General features: G+C 40.3%; 1 protein-coding gene across 2 annotated transcripts in view; it reads right to left on the bottom strand.

Moving 5' to 3' along the window:
- LOC126236416 (extracellular sulfatase SULF-1 homolog) overlaps positions 1-25,525 on the bottom strand; it is a 799,264-nt gene that overhangs the window by 52,356 nt on the left and 721,383 nt on the right. For both annotated transcript variants that reach the window (XM_049945711.1, XM_049945712.1), the window contains exons 16-17: positions 11,240-11,875; positions 6,643-6,779 (exon numbers count right to left, since the gene is read on the bottom strand). In XM_049945711.1, the coding sequence (XP_049801668.1) occupies positions 6,643-6,779; positions 11,240-11,875 (773 nt within the window). The remainder of the gene's footprint in view (positions 1-6,642; positions 6,780-11,239; positions 11,876-25,525) is intronic.

Genomic DNA, 25,525 nt, shown 5'->3' with positions numbered 1-25,525 from the left:
AATCGGACGGAATGGACGTGCCAGACCACAAACCAGAAGCGCAATTACACTCTCTAAAGAGAAAACGTATGAGAGAAAGAGCAAACATTACGCGACTCGTGGCGGAAGTTGCAAGGTTGCCCGACACATCGGAAATCGCGGATTATAAATATTACAATGACAGATTGGGAAGCGTTCTGGACCGCCTCGTTAAATTAGATGAGGATATTCACGAGTTGTTAGACGATGGCGAATACGAAGAAGATGTTCCTAAATGCGAAGATTATATAGACACCGCGAAACTCACAATTTCCTGATTGTCTCACGAAAGAGAGAAACAGCTTGCGAAATCGGTAGCAGACATAAAGATTCCCGACAATCCGCCGGCACAATCTGTAACAATGAGTCCAGAATGAGATTTTCACTCTGCAGCGGTGCGTGCGCTGATATGAAACTTCCTGGCAGATTAAAACTGTGTGCCCGACCGAGACTCGAACTCGGGACCTTTGCCTTTCGCGGGCAAGTGCTCTACCATCTGAGCTACCGAAGCACGACTCACGCCCGGTCCTCACAGCTTTACTTCTGCCAGTACCTCGTCTCCTACCTTCCAAACTTTACAGAAGCTCTCCTGCGACAATGAGTGTTCCCACAGCTTCAGTAAAACTTCCGCCGATCAAACTTGAGCCTTTTTCAGGCGATATTGAGACATGGGCGCGATTCTGGGAGCAGTTTGAGCAGTCGGTTGACAAAGATCCGACGGTAACTACAATTAATAAACACATTTTTCTTTGCGGCTATCTCTCAGGAGAACCAAAGCATTTAGTGGACGGTATTGCGGTGACGGCCGAGACGTACGCAGAAACGAAGAGGATTCTCCGAGCGCGTTATGGCAACAAGGATCGAATAATTCAAGCCCACTTAGATTATCTCGAAGCCATAAAACCAATTAAGCTGTCCACCCCAGAGGAACTTAATTCAACATTCATTGAATGCCAGCGACGTATTCAAGCTCTCCGGGCACTTGGGGAAGACGTGAACGGATACGGTCGAGTCCTCGTGCCGAAAATTTTACGCGCTTTTCCGGATGATATATGCCGCCGCTGGATAATTCACACCAAGCGTACAGGAATATCCGAAGGGGACATTTTGCAACTGATGGAGTTTCTGAATGAGGAAGTCGACAGGGCGCTTACCACGCAGAAGATACGCGGTGAATTTTCAAGCACTTCTAGTAACCTTCCCACAGCGTCCACACTTCACGTACACGCGAAATCTAAAAGATCGACTCTGAAGGATACCACTGTAAAGGAACCATTCTGCATCTTTTGCGAATCCTGTGGTCATTGGGCGCAAGACTGTAAGAAGATCTTACGCGTTAATTATCGAATAGATAAATTGAAACTAGCAAACAGATGCTTTCTTTGTCTTCAACGTGGCCACAAAGTGTCAAATTGCAAAAAGAAAGAAAAGGCTCGGTGTGTTAACTGTAAAAGACTGCATCATAAGTCCATTTGTGAGGAACGAAAGGATATTAGGGGTCCTGCGGGTCAGACAAAAGTTACCTCCGTGGGAAAGGTATCTGTCACTCCTCACGGATATACGTACCTTCAGACAGCTCAAGTATGCATCTCAGGACCTACAGGATTGAGCAGGGCAACGCGATGTCTACTGGACGCAGGTAGTCAGTCCAGCTTCATAGCAAAATCGCTGATTGATGATCTCAAACTGCAAACGGTAGACCGACAAGAACTAACCGTTTGTTCCTTTGAATCAAACCCTACACGCCCACACCACCATAGGCTTGTTCAGTTTAATATGAAGGGGCTTTGGCAGAATTCTTCAGTGCCACTTACTGCCTTCGAAAGTACTCACGTTATTTCTCACCGGCCTTCAGTTCCACACCATATAAAGAGTTTACCAGATGCCCATAAGATTACGCTAGCAGATCCGAAAACCGATTCAACAGAAGATCTTCCCGTAGAGATTCTTGTAGGAGGCGATTTTTATTGGAAGATAGTGAAGCACAATTCGCCCATACGCATCTCTGAAACCTTAGTGTTAGTTCCTTCTCTGTTTGGCTGGATACTTAGTGGTAACAAGTCACAAGCCTGTGTGCATGCAACCGTGGTAAATTTTGCTCAGACTGACCAATCTCCTCTGCACTCTGACAACGATTTAAGATGCTTTTGGGACTTGGAAACTATAGGGATTACTACCGATCAGGATCTACCTGTGAACAACAAGGATATGAGACTTCTTGAAGAGTTTAGAGCATCTTTCTCTATAAAGGATCATCGAGCAGTCGTTACACTTCCCAAAATGCAACATAAAGTGCTTTCGAGTAACAGACCTATCGCGGAAAAACGATTCAAGCACCTCAGGGAAAGATTTCAATGTCAAGAGACATTTAAGCAAATGTATTTCGATCTTACGCTAGACTACATTACGAAGGGGCATGTAGAGGTCGCTCCCACCCCACTCTCAGGAAATGAGCTATATTATCTCCCTCGTCATGCAGTGAGGAAGGAGAAATACGGAACCACTAAGTGGAGAATAGTCTTTGATGCCTCATCTCACGAAAACAATGCACCTTCTCTGAATGAGGTATTAGAAGTAGGACCGAACCTATTACCAGAGATTCTGGAAATTTTACTGCATTTCAGATTATATTCTACAGCTATCGTCGCGGACATCACACAAGCTTTCCTTCAATTAACCTTGAACGAAAAGGACAAAGACTTGACCAGATTTTTCTGGTTCAAGATTAGCCAGGATCAAACAGGAAATCTTCAAACGACGGACGAACTAACAGAATACCGTTTTAACAGACTCCCATTCGGCCTGACCTGCAGCCCATTTTTACTTTCTGCAACACTAAGAGAACTTGCCGACAAGTGTATGACAGCATTTCCTACCGTAGCGCCACTTATAAACAAGACTGCATACATGGACGATTTTGTGATCTCAGTAGAAGGTGATAATTTGGTGATAACTATATACTATGAACTTGTAACCCTAATGAAATTGATCAGTCTCCCCTTATCAAAATGGGCTACCAACTGTGAACAACTCCACACTATCTGGAGGGCAGAAGGGCGAGAACTCCACACCCAGACTCAAGTTTTAGGTGTAGACTGGAACACCGCAGGTGACTACTTCTGTATCGATCCTAGCGAAATCATCAGAAGGTCGTCAGAAGAGCCAGCCACCAAACGACTCCTTTTACAATGTACGGCTAAATTCTATGACCCACTCGGACTGTTTTCCCCAGTTTCTCTTGTTGGGTAATTGCTATTCCAGGACACATGGTGCCGAGGAATTGGCTGGGATGAACTTATGCCCTGGGACTTAGGGGCACGATGGCGCACTTGGATACCTAGCTTACCTTCATTGTCACATATACGTGTCCCTAGATGGATAGCTACAGCTCATGGAAGAGACTCTCAGCTGCACGTATTCTGTGATGCCTCGGAAAAGGCATATGGAGCAGCTTTGTACATTCGTACTGTCTTAGATGATGACGTCGTAACCCATTTAGTCTGTAGCAAGAACAGACTTGCTCCTATTAAGAAGGTGACATTGCCTCGACTCGAACTTTTAGCAGCAGTAGTTGGGACCAGACTATTGTGTTACTTTTGCCGTGCAACAGACTTTAAAATTGCCCGTGTGATACTGTGGACGGATTCTACAATAACACTAAGTTGGATTCGCTGTGATCCTAACAGATGGAAGACCTTCGTTTGTAATCGTGTAACTGAGGTACAAACACACACGACTCCCACGCAATGGAAACACTGCCCAGGACCAGACAATCCTGCTGACCACCTCTCACATGGACTCCTCAGCTACCAAATGAATTTTCTGGATATTTGGTGGCATGGGCCGCCTTGGCTTACGCGCCCTCCTGAATGCTGGCCAAACAACGATACTCCAACAATGGTACGACTTCCTCCCGAAGAAAAGAGGAAGAAAACACAGAGCCAAGTTTTGTCGATATCTACGCCAACCAGCCTTTTGAACTTACTTAAATTCAGCTTATACTGGAAGCTCATTCGTATCACAGCATGGACTCTCCGTTTCCTACACAACATTCGTCAGAAGAATAAATCTTCAGGAGAACTTACAGCCACCGAATTATCAGCTGCCAAAATATATTGGATTCGAGTGGGCCAGAGAGATTCCTTCCCCAACGAATTACATGCACTTCAGAATAACTTACCACTGCCAAGAGAGTCAAAAATCGCACGATACAATCCTTCCCTAGAAGATGGACTGATACGTCTAGGAGGTCGACTGCAGTGCACTAGCCTAAATAGGGAACAAAAACATCCTGTACTCCTTGACGGTTCCCACCGCTTCACACAATTGGTTATTCGAGAGACACACATCCGCCTTCATCACTTTGGTGTTCGTTCTGTACTATCCGAACTGCGAACCGAATTTTGGATCCTTAGAGCTCGTCAGGCCATCAAAAGAATCCTATACTCATGCCTCGCATGCAAGATCTTGAAGAATTCACGAGGGCAACAGATCGAAGCACCGCTGCCACCTGAACGAGTTTCACCTGCCAAACCATTTGCTGTAACCGGAATAGACTTTGCTGGCCCACTATTAATCAAAGTGGGGAAGGAAACGCACAATTCATATATCACTCTTTTCACATGTGCTACCACATGAGCTGTACACATCGAACTCTGTACAGACTTGTCAACGGACAAGTTTCTTATGGCACTTCAGCGATTCGCCGGAAGACGCGGACTACCTCACACGATATATACAGATAACGCGAAAACATTCCACGCCTCGAATATGGAACTAGCCCAACTTTGGAAGGCATTAACCACCACAAAATCTTATCAGTTCCTCGCCCACCACAGTATTACTTGGAAATTCATTGTCTCCCGTGCGGCTTGGTGGGGAGGATGGTGGGAAAGAATGGTGGGCACAATAAAGCGTTGCTTACGGAAGGTACTGGGACTCGCAAAGCTCACTGAGGAACAACTGAACACCACCTTGATCAGTATTGAAGCCGCGGTGAACTCCAGGCCCATCACACCAGGAGATGATTGTGATGCACTCACACCATCCCATTTTCTGACGGGAGAAAAACTTATGACTATTCCGATGGGACCAGAGCCTTCAGCGAGCACGAATTTAACAAAGGAATTCCGACTGAGACAGCAACTCTGTGACAGTTTTTGGAACCGTTGGGTTAAAGAATACCTATTGGAGCTCCGGAACTACCATGAAGTTAAACGCCCATCGGGACGAGTCATCCCCTTTCGCCCTGGCGACATCGTGCTGATCCAAGAGGACCTTCATCCGCGACATATGTGGAAGAAGGCCAGGATAGAAAAGGTACTACCAGGAAGAGACGGCAGGGTAAGGACGATAATACTCCAGACACCAGAAGGTCACATCATTAGTCGTCCTGTGCAGCTGGCCGTACCTTTGGAGGTCGACCAGGGTGGGGAGGATGTCACAGAGTGATGTACTTCTCGCAAGTGAGAGACTGTTTGTTTACCCTTAGGACAATGTATCTTTGACTTGTTATATTGTATGTTCTGTGACTATGTAATAAAGTGTTGTTAGACTGCTAATTGCTGCTCTACTGTGATTCACAACAATACATTTTGTTTTCTGTTTCAGTCACTGAGATGCCTGTTGCCAAAATTATGACTTTTGTCTATATTTTTATTCACTGACATGAAGTGCTTCCAACTATACTGAAACATTTGTAACGCTACACTGATTACATTATATTCCACTTAAATGCACACTTTATGCCAATAACTACCAAGCAATTAATCAAAATCTGCAAATTTTTCTATATCACCAATGCCATCATTGAATCAAGACATAGCCTATATTTAACATAGATTTCAAGCAACAGTTAAGTGGCTTAGTAAATAGATATCAACTTGTAACACAGAGAGAAACGGAGAACTGTACGAATTATTTACTTGTGTGTGTGTGTGTGTGTGTGTAGGGTGGGGGTGGGGGGGGGGGGGGGAGAACAAAAAACATACATGTGCAAAATGATAAACTCATTCAAAGACATATGTTAGAAAGAGAGACTGAAGAAAATAGTAAACATGACAAAATATGATGACAGTTATAAATCAATGGAACTGTGGACAGTGTGTAGCAAAACCAAAATGAAGTCAAACCTATAATAGCAAAATATCCTATTCTAGAAACAAAAAAGGGCAGTAAACAATGTCAAATTAACACCACAACAGGAAAAAAACTATTGTAATCAATGTTTATGTTGTTATATTCTTAAAAGGCAGGTGGAGCAAACTGACAAGTTGTACATATCAAACATAAAAAACTTTGTGCTTTTGCAGCTAATTAGCTTACACTGACTATCACTGTTTCACATTAGGTTTCTCAAATCTGATGACCTCTTAAGGTTTTCTGGGAACCTAGAAGTGATCAACATGTTTCTATAATTTATTGCACTATGCATGCTCCTGTTTGTAAAAACCATAATAAAAACCAATATAAACAATATGATTCCTGTTTACCAGACATTGCAGTCAATAGTTCCACTTGCTTGATGTATTGCTACCACAGTGGGTATAAAAGTAAGAAGGGGTGTCACAACTCTGTGTATTAAGAGTATGGCATAACTTTCATTGAACTAAACGTCATGCTTACCCTTCGGGTTCACAGAAACATTTGTGCTTTTCCTTGTTGTGTGTCATAACATATGTTGGTCTACCACTGAATACTTGATGTCTTGACTGGGAAGGGTGAGAAACTGGGGTATTACTACGTCCAGCACTTGCTGTACTCTGAAAATACAGAAGACAAAATTGATACAATAATGGAACACTGTAGATGGAATGTATATAATTCAACTCAGTTCAGTTCACTCTCTCTATTCACCTACTAACAATATACATCGTATGGATGTAGTCAGTTCATAGCCAAGGCCAGTTACAGTAAAATTACTTATATTTAAGTTGTTTACTAACTTCCATTTAAATACAATCATCTGACAGCAGTACATGTAAACAATTTTACTTTTACACATTCATGTACTCTTCAATGTTATAAAAGTTGCATTTTATTAAAATTTGTTTTATCTCAACTTTGGATTTATGAAATTCTTTTTGTTTTATTTATTGTAGTGGGAAATGCATTAAAGAGTGTTTTGGATTGACAACGTACACTTTTTTGGTAATGAACTTTTTTATGAGTGTCTGTGAAAATCGTCTCTGGGTCTTGTAGTTATGAACTGCTGATTGTTCAGTGTTGACAATTCCTGTTGGATTTTCAGAAAGCACACACATTCATGAATGTACAAGCTCAGAAGTATCATTAGTTTTAATTCTTTCAATATTTCCCTGCTTGGCTCTCTACAGGGAACTCCTTTCAATATTCTATCCCATCTCAAGTGCTCATCCACCCATATGCATAGAGATTTTGTGTATGGAGCTTGTGTTAACAGCTTAGTTCCCTAACTCAGCTTTTATGTTCTTCTAGTTTTACTTCTAATATTACTGATATTCATAAATAGTGTTTTTTTTTATTTATAACCAAAGCATTATCCCTAAACCATTTTCCTGCCTCATTTATAGTCTTAGAGGAAAGACAACCATTCATTGTTTAGAATAAGTGTGTATGTTGTGTTGTATTACTTGATGTTAATACTATTACTTAACAGTTAATGGTTGTTCAGATTTTAGTCTATCAACACCAAAATGCGTAGCTCTTACAGAAATGCGTAAAGTGGAGATCAACTATAAAAATGATAATACCAGTCTCAGTGACATTAATCATCATTCATTATGTTGCAACTAAGAGATGAGTAAGTGGACAACAATTGATATTGTAGTAATACAATTTTTTTTCTTTTACAAACAGTATAGAGCAATTAGTGATTTATTAAGGAGAGACTCCAAACAAAGAGAAAGATAAATAAAATAACTGTTTTTATTTAATTTGAACTTTTGGTTCACTAGTAGAGTAGCTTGTCAGAGAGTGATAAATAAAAATAAACATGAAGAAATATCCCAAGACATGAGGCAAAAGAAACGTGGATGGAACTAGAACAGCTTAAGGAAAAAGTAACCTGGAAAACTATTATAATAAACAAATGTGTCAACCTAAATGTGGGAGAGAAGGCAAAGAAAGCTGAATGTGATGCTGACAGTAAAGTAGCAATTCATATTAAAGCCCTACTGGAAAATCCTGGATGAAGTACAAGGAATTACATGATTGAAGATAATGACTCACCATTTAACAGAGGCAATCTGGATATGACAGTGGTAGGTGAGTGTCAGAGCAGATGCCACATGTGGTATTTTTGTAGAGGTAAGAGTTTTGTTTCACAAAAGGAGACTCCTCTGAGAGACAGTTGAATGGTGGGGGGAAGGAATGACATCACAAGCACTATACATGTTAGGTATGTTAAAATAACTGTTACGTACTTGATAACAGCTTAGTGACATCTAAGGGAGCAGGTAGGACAGTGACTGGCTTATTACATAAACTAAAGCCTATAACTGTGGACAGCATTTGTGCTGATGCTAATAAATAACATGGATATTTTCACAAGTTCCTCTCCACTCCTGGCGTCAGAAAAATGACTGTAAAACAAAAAAATGAAACACAATGAAGGAATTATGTGACTGAGATGGAAATCAGTAGATGTGATGTACATCTAAGGAAAAGCAAATTATTATGATTTCAGAAAAATTGGATGATTTATTCTAGAGAAAGAGCTTCACAAATTAAGCAAGTTAGTAATGTGTTGGTCAACCTCTGGTCTTCATGCAAGCAGCATGGCACTGATCGATAGAGTTGCTGGATGTCCTCCTGAGGGATATTGTTCCAAATTCTTTCCAATTGGCACATTTGCTCATCAAAATTCTGAGCTATTGGAAGGCCCTGCCCATAATGCTGCAATTTTTTTTTCAATTGGCAAGAAATCCAGCGACCTTGCTGGCCAAGGTAAGGTTTGGCAAGCATGAAGACAAGCATGTGTAGGAGGACATTATCTTGCTGAAATGTAATCCCAGGATGGCTTCTCATGAATGGCAACAAAACAAGGCTTAGAATATTGTCAGTGTACCTGTGATGTAAGGGTACCACAGCTGCCAGCCAACGACATTCTGCTATAAAAAGAGATGGCACCCCAAACCATCACTTCTAACTACTGGGCTGCATGGCGAGCAACAGTCAGGTCAGTAACCTTCCACTGTAAGGGATGTCTCCAGACATGTCTTTGGCCTGGAATCTTGTTGAGTGGACTAGAATTGTATTCAGTGATGAGTCCTGCTTCGAACTGAACCCCTATGACCAGCGAAGATGTGGTGTCACTGCCAGACACCACACTTGCTAGGTGGTAGCTTAAATCGGCCGCGGTCCATTAGTACATGTCGGACCCGCGTGTTGCCACTGTGTGATCGCAGACCGAGCGCCACCACACGGCAGGTCTCGAGAGACGTACGAGAACTCGCCCCAGTTGTACGACGACGTTGCTAGCGACTATACGGACGAAGCCATTTCTCTCATTTTCCGAGAGACAGTTAGAATAGCCTTCAGCTAAGTTAATGGCTATGACTTAGCAAGGCGCCATTAGCCTTAAATAGCTTGTATATAAAGAGTCACTTGTATCGCCACAATCTCCAGATGTCTCATCAAGAACGATGTATACAAGGATGTATTAAAAGTTAAGTATATTCCAAAGATACGTATTTTCTTTATCACATTCATTAAGTCTCCTGTTTCAGACCTCACTCCATCCTTCGTGAGTTAGCGCGTGCATCTTGGCCGCCTCTTTCAATTAGTGTGCGTAGTGTTGGCAAGTCTGCCGACACTACAGAAGACATATCTGGAGATGCCACAGACAGCAGTGGGATACCAACCTGATTGTCACCTGACATCCGGGATTGATGGCCTGGGGTGCCATTTTTCAAAGCAGAACCCTTTGGTTGTCATCCATGGCACCCCTACAGCACAGCAGTTTGTCAACAATATTCTATGGCCATTCCATTCCCTCCATGGCATTCCATCCTGGGCTTAACATTTTAGCAAGATAATGCCCGCCTGCCCATGGTGAGACTTTCTACTGATAGTTTTCATGCTTGTGAAACCCTACCTTGGCCAGCAAGTTCGCTGCATGTCTCCCCAGTTGAGAACATTTGGAGCATTATGGGCAGGGCTCTCCGATAGTTCGGAGGTTTGACAAGCTAACACACCAATTGGACAGAATTTGGAATGACATATCTCAGGAGGACGTCCAACAACTCTATCAATCAATGCTATTGCATAAGGGCCAGAGATGGATCGACACATTACTGTTTTGCCCAATTTGTGAAGCTCTTTCTCTTGAATAAATGATCCAGTTTTTCTTAAATTGTAGTCATCGTTTGTCTGTACTTGTACATCACATCTACCGATTTACATTCCAGTCAGGTAATTCCTTCATGGAGCATCATCTGCTTTTTTTTGTATAATTTTTTATTCCCCCCCCCCTCCTCCCCTCTCCCCCTTAGAGTTTATTTAGCTACCTAATGTATGCAAAGACCAAAAAACTTTTTAAGTAACTTCTAGATAACAGTGCTTTCAAAAGTTATGAAACACGATAGTCTATTAAAGAAGTCTTGTTGAACATACAACAGTTGGTATAGAAAAACTATTGACAGTTTCAGTAATTTGTCAACATGCAGTAATAACATTGTAAATTATCCTTTTGCTCCTTTGCGTATCAGATTTAAACTAATGAGACTTTCATTCAGACGTAGGGAACTCGGTTTAAGATGCATAAGTAATACACTCAGAAAGAAACTAATTTCTCATAATGCCCAATTTAATTAAACCATTGCAGAAGTTAGCAATTTTGTGAGACAAGCTAAGGGCAGAATTGTGAGTTGGCAGTATAGAAACTGAGATACATTATTTTCTGACTCTCATCCCATTTTTTCCAAAACAATTTATTACAGTGTGAATTAACTACTGTGACATGCAAAACTGCTGTGACATTTTAGTCTTCATTTAGCCTTTCATAGCTTAAACACAGCAGAATGTATTAAAACAAATTTTCTGATCAGCTCATAACAGGGGAGTATGTAATGATAGTTAAAGCTAGATTAATAATTCTGTAATTCATGTACTATGGCAGAAATTACTTATCCATTAAGAATATTAAAAACTATAAAGTGCTTCAGTTATGTTCTTTGTGTTTTAAAGTATCTAAATTATATTTCTGTAATTACAGAGAATGACACTGAATCTATAAACTTACCTTTGTTGTGCTTACATTCTTTCCAGTGGAATTATTAACCACAGTGTCAGTCTTATAAGGGTTATCAACTTTTGTAGGTGATGGAATTTCAGCTTCTGGTAAAGCTGGTATTGACCTGTTTTCAACATCTCTGTGCGATGACAGGTCAAATGCAAACTGAGATATAGTATTAAACTTCTCAGATGTAAAATTTAACTCTGCTGATTCATGACTGTGAGTCGTGAGTGTGTTGGGTGATATGCCTGGAGAATTTTCATTTTCTTTAACATTCTCATCAAATAAATTTTCATCAAATGGTGATTCACCAGGAGACTCACTTTCTGAACCACTCTCAGACTCTATGTTATGTTCTACAGGTGATTTTAGAGTAGAGGCCTCTGTTACTGGCTTCTGTTTTTTCTTGCCTCGTCCATGGTGATGTTTGTGCCTTGCTGCAGGTTTACTGTTGTTGTTTTCTTTCTTTACACTTGCACCTTCCCCGTATTGAATATGAATGGCTGGCAATCCATAATCATTATCATCCTTCTCTGTGGTAGTATCCTCTTTGTTCTGAGTCTCACTGTCATCCTCATCCTCATTACTGACATCATACGAAGGCTGTGGTGGTCGTTTTTCTCGCAAGTGGCGCCTAATATCCTAAAAAATAAATTGAGTTACTAAATTGTAATACATAATGCATCCAAGAAGTTCAAGTAAACAGGATTTTCAGTGTAAAGCACTGGCCACATCTTGGTTAATTTTATAACACAAATAAAATATTATGGTTTCAGTAAAATCAAATAAGGAAATCTAAATATGTGAAATACCTATTATTTAGAACAATTGTGTAAAGAGAGGACAGAAATTTACACTATACAACTAAATCCATCTGATATGGAGAAACAGAATCGATTCCACCTAATTCTTTGCTTTTTAAGAAATTACCCTTCTGCTGAAATAGATCCATGTTGCAACAGGCTGAACTGTCAACTTATTTTTCTGTTTTCCCGTCATAGTGCTACATTTTGAAAGGAAAGACTGTAATCTAGCAACAATACATCAGGAAAAATTAAAATATCTGACGACTTTTAACCGAAGGAGATGATGATGGCTGTGGTTTTAGAATGCTGAACTACTGAGTTATCAGCACTCTTCTATAAAAAACTGACTAAAGAAGGTCAAAAAATGCAGTAACACAAAACACAGATAAAAATAATGAAGGATAATTGTCGACACAACCCATTATAAAATAACAGGACAAATAAACTTAAAAGTGTCACAGATTACCGTTGCCAAGTGACCATTTAATAGCAATGGGTGACAAAGCCATGCACCCAAATCTCTCTCCCAGTGTTTTGGGGAGGAGCACAGACAACACACAAAACCTCTACCACATTCACCTCATTGCCATTGAGGATAGTAGATGGGCCATGTGGAAGATACAGAGCGGTATGCAGGACAGAAGATAAAACACACTCAAATAAAATATGGTTTCACACACTGATAAGTCCATTTGGCATAGGTTAAAAATGGCACAGATTACTGCGACAATGCCCCATTCTTAGCTATGTAAGGCCTACTTTTTCTGCTTGCCATGGCTGAAAGGAGGTAAGCCATGGTCACATTGTAGATTTCCCAAACAACAACTTATTTATTACTCCTCACTTCCAGTCACTGAGGCTCCCATAAACACATGGCTTCCCTTGTTACATATTTAGAAAGTACTTGCAGGATAAAACAACAAGCTGGTCGGTGAGAGCAAGCCTCCTTTATGGCCACACCAGCAAGTTCATTTTCCCTAATTCCTAAGTGCCTGGCACACAGTAGATAATTATCTCCTTCTCCTAGTCCACTCTATCTGTTGGATACAACTGTCCAAAATTTATGTAAAGAAGGAACTTGCAGACTCAGAGCAGATGAGAAATTTCTTGCTACAATATCATCCCTTATGCTCCAGTGCCATCAAGATAGCAAAAAATTCTCCATGGTAGACAGAAAGTTGCTCTGGGAGCTGTTTCTTGAGGTAAAATTTGGAAAATGTAACTGAGCATCAGATAATGTACCCCCACTTAGATCCATCAGTGTAAAAACTGATCCAAAGAAAAAAAATATTTTGAAGGTCCATTTATCACCACTAAATGAGGGCTACTTGCAGTAAATTGCTATTGTGCTCTGCCTTTTATTGTACATTTATGACCTTGCATCAAATTAGGATTTGGTAGCTTTGACAACTAAATTATATTACTTAATGTAGATACCAAACACATAAAAATGGGATATACAAAAGAGATAATAATATTTGATTATTATGCAAAAACAGTTCTGTTAAATTAGCAGAACCATCCAAAGAAAACTCAACCTTTTTTGCCTCTCTATTAAGTGTACATATACTGCAACTGTATCTGAATGAAGAAGTCTGCAGACAGTGTCTGTGAGATGTAAGGATCCAGGTCTTTCATATAGAGAGACCCAATGTTTGACACCAAGTGCAATCAATATTTTTTTCTGTAGAGGAGAGGAAGGAAGATCAATTATTAAAACCCACTGAGACCCACCAACAAAGAAAGCACTAGAAATGGAACACAAGTGTGGAATGGATAAGGATGAGGAAAGAAATCAGCAGTATCTTTTTCAAAGAAAGCATTGTGGCATTAATCTTAACTATTTAAGTGAAACCATAGGAAACCTAAATTCGAAACGCAGACAGGGATCTGAATCCCATTACACCAAATTGCAAGTCCAGTTCCTTAACTACTATTAATAGTTGTCTGTGTTATACAACATGAAGCACATTTGTTCATAGCATGCTATTCCTTTTTCACAGCATGTTTTGGCTAGAAATCAATGTGGGTCATATGTGGTAACAGGCACAGTAAAATTGACTGCAACATTGAAACTTAATAGCCAGTAACTGTTGTACGCAAATGATTATCATTACCAGTAGCTGTACTTATGCAAAGAAAATTTTTACTAGAGTCCACCAGTGTTTCCATTCACAAATTATTTTGTACTGTAATCAGATTATTTACACATTATAAGACAGTCTTACATTTATTCAAAGTTCTCTGTGCTGTGCGCTTAGCACTACACAGCAAAATCAGCAGAGGGCAAGCAGACACTGTCAGGCCAGGAGACTCAAAGTTAAAAGCAGTCGCTTCTCAGATACTGGAATAATTTTTGCTTCAACTATGGATACTCCATATTATCACATCCATCTGCCACTAGTGATGTCAGTCACCACAGAGACCACTGATAACTGGAAATACTTTTCTCTTCCACACAGTAGAGCACAGATGGAAATCATTCTGCCAGTTGCAGACAAATGGAGATGCACAACATACACTTGTCCAGCTTGTGTGGTTTCAGTTATCAGTGGCTGCCATAATAGCACACCATTAGTTATGAGTGGTCACCAGGCAGTTAAATGCTGAATGTCCATGGAAATTCAGCAGTTAATGCTGAATGTCCAAGAAATTCAGATTCACAGAATGAAGTCAGTAACTGTCATAGATAGTAGTTCATACAGAACTCTATAGTTTAGATAGTTCCTTTCAATTTGTTAGATTAGTTAGCATATAGGGCTTGGACTCCAGTGCCAAACATGTAGCAGCAATCAAAGCTGAGTATTCTGTGTACATTGTTTAAACAAATGTGTATTAATCTGTTGCCTATAGTAACTGATTTAAAGATGACCCCCAGTGAGCACATATGTTGCAAGTATATGAGCCATGTACAGCAATGATTATTCTGTGGTGGTGGTGGGGGTGGGGGGTTGCCTTCCTGTTACTTTGGACGTTGGGAACTAGATTTGCCTCAGTGAATACAACACACTGCCTACCCTTGCCATGACTACAGGTGGCTCATTCTTATCCGGGGGTGTGAATGCCCTGCTCTTCCTTTTTAACTTTCCCCAGTCTACTCATCTCTCCTTGCCCAGAAATGAACTATTAATTCCAAAAGTTACGTGTCACATTTACTTTCGCATGTGTACCACACATTTCATCTCCTGTAGGTTAAAAACTGACCAGAAATTCTGTTTCAAATTTATTTTCTTGATTGAATTTGTCTTGGATGCAATTTATTCAAAAAATTATGACATGATTGGATTATAATACAATTTTAAGTGTCACAAAATAAAGCAAAGCCAATACAGTTGCCTGATGATCTTCAGCTCATCCAAATAACTACGAGGGTTGAAATTTAAATAGTGGCAACTATTTATTCACAACCAATACAAAAGAGTTACATGTTTGCACCTGTTACTGTCCTTCAAAGTAGTCACCAGCATTGTGTAGAGCCCATTGCCAGCGATGTGGAAGGTGTAGTATACCGTTAGCAGAGCCTATTCTGTTGATGGTGCAGATGGAGTGGTCTACTGCCTGTCAAATCTCTGGAACAGTTCTGAAGCAAATGACATGAAGTGGTTCCTTCATCTTTGGAATCAAATCAAAGTCACAAGGACTTAAGTCGTATTACTGTTAATTTTGGAGCATCACCTGTGACCAACTTCGCGAAAGAAGCAGCAGCACTTTCTGGGCAACCCACCCATCATTTTGCACGACAATGCGCGGCACATACAGCACAAGCTGTGGCTGTTCTGTTCAGTTGATGGGACTGGGAAGTGCTGTACCATCCCTCATACTCCCTGGACTTCTGACTTTGAGTTGTTTCTGAAGATGAACTTCATGGCATTCGCTTCATAACTGTTACAGAGATATGACAGGCAGTAGACTGCTCCATTCGCACCATCAACAGAACAGACTCTGCTAACAGTGTATTATGCCTTCCATGTCACTGGCAGTGGGCTCTACACAATGCTGATGACTACTTTGAAGGACAGTAACAAGTGCAAATGCTTTACTCTTTTGTATCCGTTGTGAATAAATAGTTGCCACTATTTAAGTTCCAACCCTCATATATTTTTGTAGTGTGCTTTAAAGCAGGAGAAGCATTGCATGTATTCTTACTGTTTTGGTTTTCATAAATGTGGTCTTTATGTGCAACAATTGAAACAGGATAAACAGTTTAAGTTTCTTGCAGGATCACCTCAACAGACTATGAAATGAAATGAAAGAATTGAAATGGAACGAAATGATCCTATGGCATTATTGGCTGGCAGGCCCCATAAGGGATTATTTGGCCACCATATGTGTCTTTTTATTTGACGTTCAGTGACTTAGATGTCAATGATGATGGAATGACGATGACGACAACATAACATCCATTTCAATTTGAGTGTTTTTCTAATAATACTTTGTGATATTTTGCATGTTATCTGACATATAGTACCATATTTCACTATTTTGAAGGGCACTAGTGAAAATAATTACCACTGTAAGTACATTCCTAATAGCCTTGGTAATGCTGTTATTTGATATGAGTCTGTTCATGATAGAATAGTTCCCATTAAAATGAGTACTTCTCTTTTTTTGCAGTATCAAATTCTTTCAGTTCTGTCTTCCACTGAAGCTTCATCGGACATAGAAACTAATGAATTTTAAGAGCTGCTAGACCATATCATCAGAAAGATACCTAAAAAGGAAATATTAGTTGTGGAGGTGATTTTAGTGTGAAGATAGATGAAACTATAGACAACGAACACATGAGACCTGTGGCTGGCCTTTGTGACTTGCGTATTAAGAAGAAATGGGAGGAGCAGCTACAGGAATCTTGAATGATTAATAACTTTGCTGCCTGTACTACCCTTTTCCAACATCATCCATAGCATTGCTACAAGTGGATTTCTCCTGGTGATACTGTTATAAATCTGACTAATTTTGTTTTGGTCAGCTAGCATTGGTATACTTTAGTCCTGGATTGCAAGATCTATCATGGTGCAGATTGTGGCAGTGACCATCCTATGCTATTCATGAAAATCCAGTTAGAGCTGAAATTGATCAAAAGGACAAGAATAAGATAGGTTTGTATAACAGACAAAAATAGTCTCATAGAGTTTGGAGAAAGAATGAGTCCCTACCCCTGCAAGTAACAGAGGATGAAGTAGCCCCCCAATGTGGGACAGAGTGAAGGAATTAATCAGTTCTTCTCCACTCGAACAGATTACTAATATTCCTTTAATGAAGCCCTGGATTATGAAACTGATCTACCACTGATCAAAGAGAGGAAAGCACACTGAAGAAATGTGGCATACAAATTGCTCAGGATGAAGAAGCATACAAAATACTTTGCCATGAAATAGAGTGCAACTGCTGACCTGACAAGACACAGTATCTCAGCAGTATTTTTGACATAACAGACCAGCATAAAAAGGTAAATCAAATGCCTGACCTCTTCAGGAAGGTAAAACAGTGTTACTTGAGAGTTCAAACCATGCATATGGCTGATAGAAGATATAAATGGCAATCTTATCAGTGACAAGAAAGAAATTATAACTCGTGGAATGGACACTGAAAAACCCTGCATTACACAGGAAATAATATCAAGGAAGAAGACATTTGCATGGAATCAGACACGGAATCTGATATTCTACTCAGTGAAATTGAAAGTGCTATCAATCATTTGGAAAACAACAAAACCTGATGGACAGATGGAATTTCCAGAGAAATTCTGGCTGTGATGTGAGAAGAAGGCAGATATGCTTTACATTTAATATGTATTATGGTGCAGAAAGCTGGTTAAAGACTGGACTGCGTCTGTTCTAATTCCTCCCCACAAAAAGGATCAGTTAGAAACTGCTCCAGTTACCTGACTGTGCATTTATATCACATGATAGCAGAATCCTGTGTGTAATGAATCAATGCCTAAAGACATTCCTGAAATCTCAGATTTCTTCTGAACAAGGAGGTTATGTGACAGGTAAAGGAACTAGAAAGGAAATTATGAATTTGATGCAGATAACTGAAAAACATCTTGAGTTCTGGTGTCCCTGCCTTCATTTGTTTCCTAAATTATAAAAAGGCCTTTGGCTCTGTGTCATATGGAACAAGTTGTGGCATGTGTTCAATGAGTTCAGGGTTTCAAGACACCCAGTGCTTTTTTTCTAAAAAAAAGTTTGAGGGTACTCCGATATTTGATTAATGCAGTGAAAATTACTTATAATTGAAGCATGGGATACCACCCATCTGCTTTTAGCCATGTCATCAACATGTCGAACTAAAAAAAAAGGTATTGGACTCTTCAGTTGGCTTTATGCAAAGAAACCATTTCTTCTTTTCTGGAACCACCTGAAGATGACACAGATACTGTAGCCCAAGGCTGTGCAATGTTCATGCCTTGTTTATTTCTTTCTACTCCTAAGCTTCCTACTTCTTTGCAAATTCTGCAGCCAAATTTTTTGTTTGAAATGATCAACCAGTCATTTTTCTCACAAAATGTGATTTATTGTTCCTGAGTCCAACATTCTGGATGATCATTTAATTTTCTGCCATGCACACATTTGTTCACTGCATTTTCACTCATAGGTTCAGTGCTCAGGTTTACAGTTTCACTTTTGTCATTCTCTGATGTTGAACTTCCTGGCTTTTCACTCGCACACAAATTGACAGTTTTTGGTTTTTTAGATGCAGGAGAACAAATAAAATAGTTCATTAGTTTTCTGCTCATTTCTCACCTCCAACTTAACTTACAAGTTGCAACGAAAGACAGGACACACTGTAAAACTTCGCACAACCGACGGGAATGGAACAGCAAACAGAAACGAATAAAGAATGACAAAATAAAGATGGCAATGAATCGCGAAGGATCATGGTAGCGGGACTGTAGAGACCTCATCGGTACCTCAGCGTTTGAGCGTATGCATATTCGTGTAGCACTACCATCGTCCCCACTATTAGCGGGCGAGGGCACTACATGCTTGTCGAACTGGCTGCCAGCGATTCAGTTGTCGAGAATGGTTGCCGCAGCTTCGAAATGCTTGAAACAGTCAATGACATTGCTTTTCCCACAAAAAACTGCACTGGTATAATTTGTATTGCAATTACCAACACGAAAAAATGCAATAAAAATTTTAGTCTGTGAAATAAATCTTTGGCACTCTTCCAAGTTCTCAACATCGTAAAAATATTATTCCGTCGACAAAAAGTTTAGGGGTATGCATCCCCCAGCGTTCCCACAGAAAAACAGCACTGCAGACACCTAGTATCATTACTAAAAGGTGTTTATGACAGTCACACTGCAACCACAAATGTGGATGATGAATGCTCAGAGTGTGTGATATGACAAATGGAGTCTGAAAGGATTGTCTGTCATCATCTTAAAAAATGGTTCAAATGGCTCTGAGCACTATGGGACTCAACTGCTGAGGTCATTAGTCCCCTAGAACTTAGAACTACTTAAACCTAACTAACCTAAGGACATCACAAACATCCATGCCCGAGGCAGGATTCGAACCTGCGACCGTAGCGGTCTCGCGGTTCCAGACTGTAGCGCCTTTAACCGCACGGCCACTTCGGCCGGCTGTCGTCATCTTAGTTCTATAATATATATGCAGAGTATGTCATCTGGGATTACATTTTTACCGGGATGATGGAATTGTTATTTGGCAGCACAAAAATCAACAATCAGCGCTTTGCTGATGATACTCCTCTCATTGCAGAAAGTGAGGAAGAACTTAGTTATCTATTCTCCGGAGTGAATAATATTAGTTTAAATTTCATTCTAGAGATAAGTATGAAAAATACCAAAGTAATGGTTGTTAACTGACAACATGTAGATCAAATTTAACTTACAAGCTATTTAAAGGATTTGGAGGTAGTGAATGACTTCGTATACCTAGGATCTCTGATCAATGACACAGGAAACTGTGATAAAGAAATAAAATGATAAATCATCCTTGGCCAAGCTTTAATGGTTAAAGACCTGGCAATACTAAGCAATGTCCAAAACAGTGAAGATGTGACTGGTGGAATCATTGGTGTTCCCTCTTTTATTGTACAGTTGTGAGATTTGGACCATGAAAGCTGGTGACAAGAGCCAAACTGATGCCTTCAAAATGTAATATTGGAGGAAGATGTTATGCATACCATGCACAGAAAGAAGAACCAATGCTTCCTTTATAGAAGAACTTAGCTTCACAAGTAGTTTATATTCCCATGTCAGTCAAAGTTATTTTCAGTTCCTTGGGCATATTTTCAGAAGAGAGGGAGATAATTTAGGAATGGCCATCTTGCAAGGCAAAATTGAAGGCAGGACATGCGGAAGGTCATTAAGTTAGTGGGTGGATCAAATGAAGAAGATTGCTGGCCTACCTCTCCACATTACATTAAGAAGAGCTGAAGATCACTGCAGATGGAAATGTCCAGTAGAAGATTTAGGTACTTAAGAAATTAATGAAGAAATGACATGACACTCAGCAATGGGTAAACAGACTGTTGTCAGTGATGATGATGTGGACCAATGATAGTATACCACACAGAGTGACATATCTGCATAATCTTATTTTGAGTCCAGTCACATTATTCATGACCTGTGTCTTTGTCAACAGAAGACAGTTTGTGATAGCACCACTGTTTTTGTGGGTAAAGGGAAGATGACAGTAGCAGAGCTGTGGTAATACTATGTCTCTCTTCTCTAAAGTGTTGCAGTAATGGCTTGAACAGTAGCAATGGACTGGACTGAGACTTCAGTACACTTGTGGAAACTGGAAATCAGCATGTTGCAACACGAATGCAGGTAAGACTTATAAACAGCAAGATACCTATTTCAACCCTAAATGTACCCAGGAATCATCTAACAGTGCCAGATGTCTGTGGCAGCATGGTGCTGTATATCTTCTGTGTACTGAGATGAAGTATTTTTACCCTTCAGTGGGGTATAATCATAACTTACAAATTAAATCTATGCACTACATCAAGACACAAATCCAGACCCCTGCCTCTGTGCCACCAGCAACATTACCTACCCATGGCTCGTGCGCCAGTTGAAAGTTCAAGCTCACCACTATTACCTCTGCATGTCTTCGAAATTAAACACAGGTCCTCCCTGCGATGTTTTTCACAGGTAATGTCCACAAGCTTAGTAGGAGAACCTCTGTTATGTATGAAAGTCTTAACTTTGAGGCAATATTTGGTGATGTGTACTAAGATTGTTCCAAATGAAAGTGCACTTCCCACCAAAAATAAGTACGTGGGTTTTGATCCCTCTTTCCAGCACAAGGTTTTTGCTCATTGTGTATATTTATCTTCTACAGATCTGAAATGTTTCACAGTTAGGATGTCAGCAAGGTGCTGTCCAATTTACTCACCCCATTTATGATGTTATCATTGGATTAGTGTGACAACTCTATGCTGAATGAGTAAACTATGTCCAGCAGAAACGATTTTCAGGCTAATCCTTTCACCACAAAGAAACATCTGATCGACATCTACATCAGCTTACATACTCTGCAAGCCACCATATGGTGTTTGACGGAGGGTACCTTGTACTTTTACTAGTCATTGCCTTTGCTGCTCCACTCGTAAAATAGAGAGAGGGCTGGGGGCTGACTCCCTATATGCCTCCATATGAACCCTAATCTCTGTGGTCCTCACACAAAATGTATGTTGGTGGCAGTTGAATTGTTCTACAGTCAGCTGCTAATGTCGGTTCTCTATATTTTCTCAGTAGTATTCCTTGAAAAGAACATTGTCTTTCCTCCATGGATTCCTGTCTGAGCTCCCAGAGCATGTCTGTCATCCTTGCATGCTGATCAAATCTATTGCTAACAAATCTAGGAGCCCGCCTCTGAACTGCTTCAATGTCTTTCTTTGCTCTGACCTGGTGGGGGTACCAAACACTTCAGCAGTACTCAAGAATGGGTCACACTAATGTTCTACACGTGGTATCCATTACAGATGAACCACACTTTCTTTAAATTCTTCCAATAAACTGAAGTCAACCATTCACTTTCCTGACTGCAATCCTTATATGCTCATTCCATTTCATTTCACTTTGCAATGTTATGCCTAGATATCAACATGACAGTGTCAAGCAACACACTACTAAGGCTGCATTCGAATGTTAGGAGATTATTTTTCTTACTCACTTGCATTAACTTACATCCTTCTACATTTAGAGCTAGCTGCCATTCGTCACGCCGACATAAATTTTGTCTAAGTCATCTTGTATCCTCCTACAGTCACTCAATGACAACGTCTTCCCTTACACCACAGCATCATCAGCAAACAGCCACAGATTGCTGCTCACCCTGTCTATCAGACCATTTATGTATATAGGGAATAATAGCAGTGCTATCACATTTCCCTGGTGCCTCCTGACAATACCCTTGTCTGTGAGGAACACTCGCTGTTGAGGGCAACATACTGTGTCTTATCACTTATGAAGTCTTTGAGCCACTCACATATGTGGAAACCTATACTGTATGCTCGTACCTACATTAACAGTCTGCAGTGGTGCACCATGTAAAACACTTTTCGAAAAGCAGGAATATTAAATTGACCTGTTGCCCTTCATCCATGGTTTTCAGGATATAATGTGAGAAAAGTAACATCAGAGGATGACAGTAGAGACACTCAACTGGTCCTTTTCAAGACCAAAAATATTGAAAACTTCATTGAATATTGAAGGGCTGTCAAAAGAGAAAGAAATGTTACCATCAGATTACGGAAAACATTTTAGCATTGCCAGAAATGCACAGAGGAGTAAATAACCAATGACCAAAAACTGAAGGGAAGAAAGTGGTATTACAGTGCCCTAATGAACAATATGGTAGCCTATCTTTGTAAGACCAGATACAGAGATTATGTCAATAAGTATCATGGACACAAACAACATTGAATTTTAACAACTGAGCTGCAGTTGTGTACTATTATGTCAGTGTAAAAACCATCTAATACTTATTTTACCTTCAACATGCCAAATTTTCAAAATGAAAACTTCAAGATTTATTCAGAGATTTTAATGGTCAAAATGTCAGCTGGGGATATAACTTGATTGATAAAAAATGGGAAAGAACTAGAAAGTTGGACCAAGAGAGAGGGTTGGTTGGTTGGTTTGGGGGAAGAGACCAAACTATGAGGTCATCGGTCTCATCGGATTAGGGAAGGACGGGGAAGGAATTCGGCCGTGCCCTTTGAAAGGAACCATCCCGGCATTTGCCTGGAGCGATTTAGGGAAATCACGGAAAACCTAAATCAGGATGGCCGGACGCGGGATTGAACCGTCGTCCTCCCGAATGCGAGTCCAGTGTGCTAACCACTGCAAAGAGAGAGGGACTGAAGTTTTTTATGTGACCCAAAACTCAGACCATCATTTAACAGTGGCAGATGGCAAAGAGGCTATAATCCTTACAATATTTTCAACTGATCTGGGCATGAAATAGAACAGTTGAAGAGTGTGGAAACTGATAAAAAACATTAGCTATGATCCTGCGAGTTTACCATTGAGCACAAATGCCACTCAAATGACCACTGAATCAAGAGACAGGACAGAAGGCAACTAGGCTGAATCCCAAGGAAAGCACCAAAGGAGAGGTCAAATCTCTGGCTGAAAAACTGAGAAGAACAATAATAAAACAGAAAAGAAATATAGCAGCAGGCTCCAGTAACATACTAACTGACCAAATACAGCAGTTTGGCCCAAGAACTGATGAATGGATAGTGGGGATGATGAATGGATGTTTGGAAAAATTTCAGATTTCCAAACTGCGATGGAAGGATTAAGTAGTAACACAACTAAAGTCTGGTAAGCACCAACTGAGCCAACAAAATTCCATCTTTTTTCCTTAACCTGCCCCCTATAACAGCTATTTTAGAGGATAATTGTGCAAAGAGCAGCATCCGAAATCAATACAAAACTTATCCCTGAACAAACAGGTTTCAGACAAGGGAAACTGTGCTGTATTGAGATACCAAATTTGACGCAACACATTGAAGATGGTTTGTAAAGGACATTAATAACTGCTGCTGTTGTTGTTGACCTCTCTCATAATCAGCTGCTCACTAGCCACTTCTGCTTTCAGCACAATTGTCTGCAATCAGCAGGTAATCTGTCACAGTACCACAGGCACTATTCCATTGGAGACAGTAGTGCACTGAGCATTTCAAGTACTCCATGTGTTATGGAAACATTACTGCTGATTGACAATAACAAGCCTGCTGGCATGCTAACCTCTAGCAGAAACCACCAGAGGTGCTGGCCTCACCTACAAGCACAAATTTTATGTACTTCACAGTATGCATGCAAACAGTTGATGATTGAATGACAATTCCAAGGTAGCAATTAAGTACACTTTTATTTGCACAACACACCAAAGCATAATTCAATATAAGGCAGAGTTTGAGCAACACAACTAAAAGATTGTCCTGGTCTGATATTAGTATGGCACAATCAAATTTTGTAGTCATGTTGGTCATGTTAGCCACTATTAGTCACAAGTACACAGTTTAGTTTCCACTGAAGCATTAATGGTTCAGTGACACTGAGTCCTGTGAAGGTCAGCATCACAGAGACTGAGCGTATGCTCTTTGCTAGCAATAAAGCCACATCTTGAGTAGGCTGCAAGTGGAAGGATATCACATATCACTTGGTGAACATGTGACTTGCAGATGCAGCATAGTCCCTTTGATTGCAGTGTCACTGTCACCTATGAGACCATTGTATGTGGGCGAGGCCGTCGCCTCTGCTGACACCTGGTAGATGTTAGTATGTCAACAGTCATGGTATTGTCCATCAGCAATAATGTTTCCAATACACAGAGTACTTTCCATGCTCAGCACATGTCTGTCTTCTAAGGAGAAGTACTGGAGCAGACTACCCTGGTCACAAGCATTGTGCTGGAAGTAGTAGTGGCTAGCAAGTGGCTGACTGTAACCCTCTCTGATGTGTATGAAATAATGAATGGCATCCAACTTTCCTACATGTTAAGATGCATGCTGCAGAATCGAAGCTGGAGAAACCAAAAGTATGGATTACCACAAGGGAGCATTCTTTATCCTGTTCTGTACAATATGCACACAAATGACCAACTACACCAACCGGAAATAGAAAGATTCATATATGCAGATGACATTGCCTTCGCTGCTCAGGAAACAACATTTGAAGAGGTTGAAAGAAAACTGACAGAGGCCTTGGAAACCTTTGGGGACTACTGTGTGGAAAATTTTCTGTGACCTTATGCAGGAAAAACTCAAGTATGCACATTTCACCTGCATAACAGAGAAGTCACAAGACAGTTGGAAACAGAATGGAGATGGGTTAGACTACACCACTGCACCAACCCAAAATACTTGAGAGTCAGCCTAGACCATTCTCTGCCATTTAAAAACATTGCACTGAGCTTATAGGAAAATATGTGCAGGACTCTATATTGTATATAACCTAACTGATCAATGTGAGGAGAACAGCCTGAAG

This window comes from Schistocerca nitens, chromosome 2, assembly GCF_023898315.1.
Source record: "Schistocerca nitens isolate TAMUIC-IGC-003100 chromosome 2, iqSchNite1.1, whole genome shotgun sequence".
NCBI lineage: Eukaryota > Metazoa > Arthropoda > Insecta > Orthoptera > Acrididae > Schistocerca > Schistocerca nitens.
This window is presented reverse-complemented; position numbering and strand designations above follow the sequence as displayed.